The sequence below is a fragment of the Myxocyprinus asiaticus genome, chromosome 49, assembly GCF_019703515.2.
Source record: "Myxocyprinus asiaticus isolate MX2 ecotype Aquarium Trade chromosome 49, UBuf_Myxa_2, whole genome shotgun sequence".
NCBI lineage: Eukaryota > Metazoa > Chordata > Actinopteri > Cypriniformes > Catostomidae > Myxocyprinus > Myxocyprinus asiaticus.
The window spans coordinates 24,161,001-24,170,771 of NC_059392.1; the positions used below are offsets into that span (position 1 = coordinate 24,161,001).

At 38.9% G+C, this 9,771-nt stretch overlaps 1 protein-coding gene across 1 annotated transcript; it reads left to right on the forward strand.

Moving 5' to 3' along the window:
* The first annotated feature begins 3,630 nt into the window (after nucleotides 1-3,630).
* LOC127438211 (U6 snRNA-associated Sm-like protein LSm3) lies at nucleotides 3,631-8,285 on the forward strand. The gene is made up of 4 exons (XM_051693622.1): nucleotides 3,631-3,684; nucleotides 5,138-5,248; nucleotides 5,475-5,570; nucleotides 7,872-8,285. Exons 1-4 carry the CDS (start codon nucleotides 3,664-3,666, stop codon nucleotides 7,950-7,952), a joined length of 309 nt encoding a protein of 102 aa, XP_051549582.1. The 5' UTR covers nucleotides 3,631-3,663; the 3' UTR covers nucleotides 7,953-8,285.
* Nucleotides 8,286-9,771: the final 1,486 nt, after the last annotated feature.

Consider the following 9,771-nt stretch of genomic DNA (forward strand, 5'->3'; position numbering starts at 1 on the left):
AAAAACTGCATTACTGCATTAATTCAAAATAAAAGTACTGTAGAACAGGTTTAGTTAAAACACAATACGATTTTCTTACATTTTCCTTATGATAAACACTATTTACTGCCAAAACAACAACACTAATCCAATGTGAAATACACTATTTTCATATTAAGCCTTTTCTCTCCCTTTCTCTCTTCTTCCTGATAGTTGTATTAAAGTGTTTTTAATTTTAAGTTTAGTAGGGGGCGTTCACACTGAACCTGTTTTTGCGTCTGTCCGCTCTGTTTTTCAATGTAAAGCAGTGTCTCGCACAGGATCGCCTGTAAATATGGGTCATTCTTACAATTCTGTGTCATTTAAGTCCCCATTACAAGTGTGTGTGGTATTTATATTGTTTAATTTCATCCAATTACAATTTTGATAGGCTTGTTAAAAAGAAGAAATACTTTTTATAATGTTACACACATCTTTGGACTTAAAAGTTTAATTTTAAATAATTGAAATACTTTTCTACTGCACTGTGTCACTTCCTCATGCCACAAAAATGGCACGTCAGACATCTTTGACTGGCTGGAGTCTTGTAAAAGTATGTTTTATTTTTCAAAAGTTTCACAGCCAGAATGTCACTGAATTGTAGGAATGACCCATTTACCATATGTACAGTTGAAGTTCTGCAGCTCTCTATATGCACAGTAACAGTAAAGTACAGTCTATAGTAAACTAATCAGTAGGTGTATCCAAAGTAGCATGTCATACTAAACTCATTTATGATGCTTTAATAGCACAATAGTGTGAAGAGAAATAATCCTAATAATTTGTATGTGTTTCTTGACTGTGTAAATCACCATCTACTTTAATTTGTTACCATTTTGCTTAACACTTCCTTTTGTGTTCCACTGAAGAAGAAAAAAAGCTATATGGGCTTTGAACAAGTTAGGCAATGTTGGAATCACATAAGCTGAATAAACTTGTCACAATTTGCAGAAAGATACATCTGCACAGCTTTTCTTTTAAATTGTTTGTTTCAGACAAGCTCAGTAAAATGTTCCAGTGGTTTTAGCACAATACAAGCAATGAACCACAAAGTCTCGCCTACACTTCAGAGAAGGAGGTGTAGCTAACCCAAGTGTCTTTCTCTTTGACTATAGGTAACTTATTGTGCATCTTTTTCTCAAGATTTGATAAATTTCAAAAGGAAACAGTTGTATTTTAAATATAGGTATAACAAGGTAAAATGGAAAGGAGGAGGCGGGAACTGGACGAACCATCAAAATAATGTTTAATGAGAAATTGAAACAGAGACAAAACATAAACACAAATGCACACACTGCAGCTGCATGTGTAACACTCCTCCCTACTTTGCCTCAGGCTGGGGAACCCCCGGTCCCGCCCTCTTCCTGGTCACAATAGGTAACATACATTGGCCTGAAAAAAGTATCTGGACGTTATAGCCATTTCAATGTAAATTGTGAATTTCTTCTACATTATACAACAAAATAAAAAAGCAAGTGGCATTTATTTCAGTGATAGCACAATCACACGTTTCAAGCAAAACATCTCAAACAAGAAAACAACAGATACTCTATATTGCCAAAAGTATTTGCTCACCCATCCAAATAATTGAATTCAGGTGTTCCAATCACTTCCATGGCCACAGGTGTATAAAATGAAGCACCTAGGCATGCAGACTGCTTCTACAAACATTTGTGAAAGAATGGGCCGCTCTCAGGATCTCAATGAATTCCAGCGTGGTACTGTGATAGGATGCCACCTGTGCAACAAGTCCAGTTGTGAAATTTCCTTGCTACTAAATATTCCACAGTGAACTGTCAGTGGTATTATAACAAAGTGGAAGCGATTGGGAATGACAGCAACTCAGCCACGAAGTGGTAGGCCACGTAAAATGACAGAGCGTGGTCAGCGGATGCTGAGGCGCATAGTGTGCAGAGGTCACCAACTTTCTGCAGAGTCAATCGCTACAGACCTCCAAAGTTCATGTGGCCTTCAGATTAGCTCAAGAACAGTGTGTAGAGAGCTTCATGGAATGGGTTTCCATGGCCGAGCAGCTGCATCCAAGCCATACATCACCAAGTGCAATGCAAAGCGTCGGATGCAGTGGTGTAAAGCACGCCGCCACTGGACTCTAGAGCAGTGGAGACGCGTTCTCTGGAGTGACGAATCACGCTTCTCCATCTGACAATCTGATGGACAAGTCTGGTTTTGGCGGTTGCCAGGAGAACGGTACTTGTCTGACTGCATTGTGCCAACTGTGAAGTTTGGTGGAGGGGGGATTATGGTGTGGGGTTGTTTTTCAGGAGTTGGGCTTGGCCCCTTAGTTCCAGTGAAAGGAACTCTGAATGCTTCAGCATACCAAGAGATTTTGGACAATTCCATGCTCCCAACTTTGTAGGAACAGTTTGGGGATGGCCCCTTCCTGTTCCAACATGACTGCGCACCAGTGCACAAAGCAAGGTCCATAAAGACATGGATGAGCGAGTTTGGTGTGGAAGAACTTGACTGGCCTCACAGAGTCCTGACCTCAACCCGATAGAGCACCTTTGGGATGAATTAGAGCGAAGACTGCGAGCCAGGCCTTCTCGTCCAACATCAGTGTCTGACCTCACAAATGCGCTTCTGGAAGAATGGTCAAAAATTCCCATAAACATACTCCTAAACCTTGTGGAAAGCCTTCCCAGAAGAGCTGAAGCTGTTATAGCTGCAAAGGGTGGGCCGACGTCATATTAAACCCTATGGATTAAGAATGGGATGTCACTTAAGTTCATATGCGTCTAAAGGCAGATGAGCGAATACTTTTGGCAGTATAGTGTATATAGTAGGCTACATCTCCTGCTTCAATGGCTATTGCTGCAAATATCTGAGAGTATATTGCTCTGCCTGACCAGAGCAGTTGAGACCAGCATGACGAGCCAAAAAAAGTGTTCAAAACCCCTCTAAAACCAGTCTGACCAGCTGTGACCAGGCTGGGCGACCAGCTAAAACCATCTTTTTAGTTTATATATATATGTATTGAATGAGCAAGCTATATCACAGATTTAATGTATAGAGCACGACAAGTACAGCAAAATGCAACAATTGTCACGATAGCATAAATTGGGAAAAAAGAGTTTTATCAAACAAGCAGGGTTTAGCTGCCCAGATTTTGTCTCTAATTTGTCATGTACGTTGGGTTTAACTTTTCACTCTGTATTTTCAATTAAAACGTCAATTAAAGTGTCTCAATGTCGATATTCAGATAAAATATGGTTTAAAAATCGTTACCGACATAGCGCGTAAACAGCGGTGTCACATGACACCTGTTACTTTACTCAGCGCTAGCGAGGAATTTCCAATCACACTCGTTTGTGATTGCTGGTTAAGGATTTTTTTTTTTTTTTTAAGAATTTCATAGCGATATCCTAGGCAGATGCCAATTTATATATCAAGTACAACAATTTGGAATTAATTATTTGTAAAGTGTATATATGTTAGTGTACAAATGTCTTCAGTAAGACAAAAAACATCTTGAGATTTGAATGCGGATCAATGGAGGATTCGGCTTTTTGAGCCACCATGCGCCCCCTGGAGGAATATACATTTATGGCTCACAGGAAAAACTCACATTTGCCACCTAGTGATTTGCTGGTACACGAAGAACAGCATTTTGGGTAACTTTGAATCATGGCGGACGAAGCTGAGCAGGTTTGCTTTTTGTTTTTAACGTGTGTGTTATATTTGAGAATTGTATCGTTGGCAATGCTTTTGCATTAATATTTCTATATCTTTTAACTATATATACGTTATGCAAGACCTTATATTTATAGATTATGAATAGTGTATATATATATATATATATATATATATATCACACACACACACACACACACACACACACACACACACAGGCTGCCAAAAGTTTGGAATAATGTACAGATTTTGCTGTTTCAGAAGGAAATTGGTACTTTAATTCACCAAAGTGTCATTCAACTGATCACAAAGTATAGTCAGGACATTACTGATGTAAAAAACAGCACCATCACTATTTGAAAAAAGTCATTTTGATCAAATCTAGATCAAAACCTTATCCTTGAGTAATCATGCTAAATTGATCATTTGGTACTAGAAAATCACTTGCTATTATATCAAACACAGTTGAAAGATATTTGGTTTGTTAAATGACGCTTAACATTGTCTTTGTGTTTGTTTTTGAGTTGCCACAGTATGCAATAGACTGGCATGTCTTAAGGTAAATATTAGGTAAAAATGGCAAAAAAGAAACAGCTTTCTCTAGAAACTCATCAGTCAATCATTGTTTGAGGAATGAAGGATATACAATGCTTGAAACTGCCAAAAAAAACTGCAGATTTCATACAAAGGTGTACACTACAGTCTTCAAACACAAAGGACAACTGGCTCTAACAAGGACAGAAAGAGATGTGGAAGACCAGATGTACAACTAAACAAGAGGATAAGTACATCAGAGTCTCTAGTTTGAGAAATAGACGCCTCACATGTCCTCAGCTGACAGCTTCATTGAATTCTACCCGCTCAACACCAGTTTCATGTACAACAGTAAAGAGAAGACTCAGGGGTGCAGGCCTTATGGGAAGAATTACAAAGAAAAAGCCACTTTTGAAACAGAAAATCAAAAAGAAAAGGTTAGAGTGGGCAAAGAAACACAGACATTGGACAACAGATAATTGGAAAAGAGTGTTATGGGTCTTAACCCCATTGAGCTTTTGTGGGATCAGCTAGACTGTAAGGTGCGTGAGAAGTGTCCGACAGGACAGCCAGATCTATGGCAAGTGCTACAGGAAGTGTGGGGTGAAATGTCACCTGAGTATCTGGACAAACTGACAGCTAGAATAACAAGGATCTGCAAAGCTGTCATTGCTGCACATGGAGGATTTTTTGATGAGAACACTTTGAAGTAGTTTAAGAAGTTCTGAACATTTTTTTTCAAATTGTAATAGTAATTTTTCACATTATTAATGTCCTGACTATACATTGTGATCAGTTGAATGCCACTTTGGTGAATAAAAGTACCAATTTATTTCCATAAGAGCAAAATCTGAACATTATTCCAAACTTTTGTCCACCAGTGTATATATGTGAATTTTTATTATACTAATAAATATGAATGAATCTTTTACAGCCACAGGCCACCAACACTGTGGAAGAGCCTCTGGATCTCATCCGTTTGAGTTTGGATGAGAGAATCTATGTGAAGATGAGGAATGACAGAGAGCTGCGCGGCAGACTGCATGTGAGATTAAAGCTGCTTGATTATTTCTGCTTATTGATGAAAATACCCACTGTCTTTGCATTAATTAAATATTAAAAGCATCCATAAGTTGTTTTGGCCCATATGATGAAGCGGAGACCTGGGCTAGTTGTCACAAGGGGCTAAATCTCAGAAACCATACGGTTTTGAGTAGGGGTGTAAAGATATGTAATTTTAATGAACAAGAAACATATTTTTATGACTGCAGGCCTATGATCAGCACTTAAACATGATCCTCGGAGATGTTGAAGAGACAGTGACGACAGTAGAAATTGATGAGGAGACGTATGAGGAGATTTACAAGGTAATTTTCTATATTGCTGTTTTTTCATTTGTCACATTCATCTGTTGGTCTAACTGTTACATTCTCAAGATGATATTAATGTAGCCATCCATATGAATATTAAGTAATAAAAAAATCAATGAGTATATTTACATGCAGAAACCAATAAACTATGCAGATATAAATGTTATTTTTGATTAAAGGTGCTGTAAGCGATTTTAGCCATTTCTAGAATTCCCATAAATTGAGCCGTTGGATTAGCCACAGCCACTTTCCAAAACCAGCACTCCAAAGATACCAAATGAGCTTTGAGACAGATATTGAGCAGAAATGGTTGTTAAAAACAACAGCAGCAAAATAGCGCCCTCAACTGTCAACTGTTATGAGCAACATGGCTTAAAAATGGAATTAAGCCTCAATTATTTGCTGCAACTACAATACAATGAGAACGGGAAAAATGACTGATGGGCAGAAAACGTCATTAGCCACTTTTCCACGAATGGGCCAGTGCGAGCCAGGGCTATCAGCTAGCCAACCGGGGCCAATAGCTTCGAGCCGCAAGACCAAAATCGATCTGCATTCCCACCATCGGGCAAATTACTCCGCAGTGTTGCCCAAAAAAACACCCTTAATACACCGCTGCGGTGCCAACGTCACACACCCCACCCATTTCACAAGCAAGATGGAAGCTCAAGTTGAGGTGTCAAGTTATCTAGAATATTGAGTTTATATTAAATGTAAACAGCATGAAAAGTTAGCGTTGACAACTCACCGACTGTAACTGCCATGGTGTCCCGAGTAATCTCTCCACCAGAGCATGGGAGCGAAGAGGTGATAATTACACCTGAGCGGAGAGCGCCTTTTTGAAGATTCTGCTCCACTCGCTCAGGCCGCTCAGTGCCGCTCGCTCAACCCAGAATGCGCTTTGTGATATGCTGGTTTGGGAATCTGCTAAATAAGCAGTAGGCCTGAGGGAGTTCAAACATTGTTTTAGTGAAGTTGCAAACCTTATAACCTACATAAATGCAAAGTATAAATCAAAGTTAAGAATGAGGAAATCGAAAGGGAGTATGGAGAGACTGTGAGAATTTGCAAATATTCCTTTTGGAATCGTGCGTGTCACATTGCCAGAAAGCACGAGGATGTGCTATGCGAACATGGTAGTGCAGCAAAAGGTGAGCTGGTAGGCTACACTACTATTCGATAATAAATTAATAGATAAGTAATTTATGTCATGTTAGTGCAGCTGCCAGCTAGATACAGGCCCGGTTTTGCGGGGGTACGAATGTTAGAGCACCCTCAAAATGATATGTAAGCTTGATAATACTGTATAATGGCAAAGCATATTTCCTTGAATCCCGGCGAACACTCAAAAAATCCCTTTAATAAATGTCGGTCTATAGTCTATATTTCACCCAGAGGGGCACATCAGCCCATGTGGGCAAAGGGGCATTTCCTCGGGCCACTGTAGCTACCTCCTGTGCACTTGCTTGGAACCAAGCATACTACAGAGACATTTAATGTCGGAGCGGGATTTGAGCGAACACTTTTTTTTTTACTGGTGAACGGTACTTGAGCGGCGTGTCCGCTTGGGCCGTGAGCGGTTGAGCGGAACACACACGCATGGAGCAGGTTATTGAGCGGAGTGTCACACCGCTCCGCTTTGCGCACATGCTCTGCTTTCCACTAACAGTGGGAAGATGTTTCTGCACACCGTCTGTGAAAGTTCACCGAACCATGGAAAGTCATTTCTTCAGGCACTGCTTTGTCCATTGGCCATTTTAACGGATTTGCACTGTGCCTGCATTTTTATATTTATTTTTTTCCCGAACCTGTACCGTTGTGTGCTGGATACACAACTTGGGAAGTTCGGCGAAACTTCGCCTTTGACATTGAACCCGCCTTAATCCCTGCTTGGCCTTGTCTGGCCCAAGGGTAATCGGCGGGCCAAAGGCCATTGTCCCCGAGAAAGCTCCGAGGAGGCACAATGAAGCCCGGAAGTGACAGTGGGAACGCAACTGACCCTGGCATGCACTAGCACGCCCTCATTTGGCCCGATAGTGGAAATGGCCCTTGGATATATGTTTGTTTGCTGTTTACAAAGTCTAGAGCTGTCACCAAGACCTGTGTGATATTTTAGGACACTTATTTCATTAATATCTTTCAGTGAGTAGTAAAATGTTTTGCATACCTTTCCATGAAGAAATCACTTACAGCACCTTTAACCCAGTCTTTAATCTTTAATGTAAATGGTTTTAGGGTTTTAACCTGCAAAAACTGTCTTGACATGCCTATTGTCTCTGTATTATGTTTGTTTCACAGTCAACGAAGCGCAACATTCCCATGCTGTTTGTTCGAGGGGATGGAGTCGTGTTAGTTGCCCCACCGTTGAGGGTTGGATAAATTCCTTTGACTGTGCAATCTTATCTAAAATATTTGCATTGGACTCTTCTTCAAATGGATGGACTTTTAAGTGGATGACATTTTTGTTTTGAACTACAGAGTTCATGGAGTAAATCTGTTCATTTTGAAATTAAACCTTTTATTTTACGTATTGGAAACTCTGGAGGCATGATCCGTTCAGTTGTCACTGTGTTTTTTGGTTATTAAATTACTTGCTTTGATTTTTTTCCAAATACTGATATTTTCACAAATGTAATAAAGAAAATGTTTTGATCTGTAGTGCAAAAAAAAAAAAAAAAAGGTTTTCTTCCAAATATCTGTTGTGATGGTTAGTATTATTCACAAAAAGCACATCAATCCACAGTTTTTCTGAGCAACCTCTGGGCAGCGCCATGATGATTCTGATTGCCTGCTTTCAGTTTCTGGTCTTAATAAGAAGCAGTGTAAAAACTACTAAAACAAGCAATCCAGATGGAGAACAACAACCATTTAAGTGTTAGTTTGATTAAAAATTAATTTCAGGCTCAACTTGAGTGTCATAACAATTCTTAAAGGAATATTTCAGGTTCAATACAAGCTAAGCTCAATCAACGGCATTTGTGGCATAATGTTGATTAACACAAAAATGTATTTTGTCTTGCCTCTTCTTTAAGAAGAAAAAAATATGGTGTACAGTGAGGCAGTTCCAATGGAATTGAATGGGGCCAATCCGTAAACGTAATCATACTCACTGTTTCATAAGTATAGCCACAAGACACAAACAATATGTGTTAACATGATTTTAGTGTGATAAAATTGCTTACTAAACTTTTTTGTGTAAAGTTACTTTACAATTTATTAATTTGATTGATGATATATGTCAACAAACCCTAAAATGACTGAAAAATTATGCTTTAAACAACTTTACAGATCAAATAATACATGAGTTTAACAGAAGAATTAATGGAAGTGTTTTTATAAAATTATAAGCTTCATATTTCTGGCTTTAAACCCTCCAACCACTGGCCCTATTCAGTTTCATTCTCCAATTTTTGCTTTCTCTAAAGAAATGTAATACTCAAAATATCACATTATCCACTAATAACATATGCTGATGTGAGTAAATACACTGGAGACCGGAAATTGAAAACAGATGTCTGTTATCACGCTCAGGTAAAATGAGGATAACTATCTTTGTTTAGATAAATATCTTTGTTACATATTACACTGACACCTAGTGGTGTGGATGCGCATCATTCAAACACAATAGTTTTCAGTTTCAGATGCCATTGTAGAAATTCACTATTCACAGTCAGCCATGATTAATCCATGAATGAAAAAGTCCAATAACAGGGCGGTTACTGAGATTAATCGAGTAGTATCCGGCTGGTCATGTGATCCCAATATGGCAGCCCTTATGAAGGAACCCTCTCCATGTAGAATAAAACAGCTTTTATAAGGTTACTGATATGTGACAGGAGTCTTCATCTCATATGAGTGCTCATGATTTAATACATATGTTTCAAAATAACTTAATTTCATTAGATGTCAAACTTTTTTAATGAGGAAAACATTGTGCACCTTTAAGACAGTTAATAGAATTGGCATCTTTAAAAATAATGGAAATTTCTATAGGTATTATACATTCTTCAGGTTATGCTCCACTCTAAATTATTTCAAGGACATACACAGAGTTGTCCCGTAGCCACTCCTTTGTTATGTTGGCTGTGTGCTTTGGGTCATTGTCCTGTTGGAAGATGAATCTTCACCCCAGTCTGAGGTCCAGAGCGCTCTGGAGCAGGTTTTCATCAAGGATGTCTCTGTACATTTCTGCATTCAT

Coding starts and splice junctions, on each gene's coding strand:
- LOC127438211 (XM_051693622.1), top strand. CDS start 3,664: ATGGCGGACGAAGCTGAGCAG. Junction 5,249..5,474: donor AGCTGCGCGGCAGACTGCAT/GTGAGATTAAAG, acceptor TTATGACTGCAG/GCCTATGATCAGCACTTAAA. Junction 5,571..7,871: donor CGTATGAGGAGATTTACAAG/GTAATTTTCTAT, acceptor TTTGTTTCACAG/TCAACGAAGCGCAACATTCC.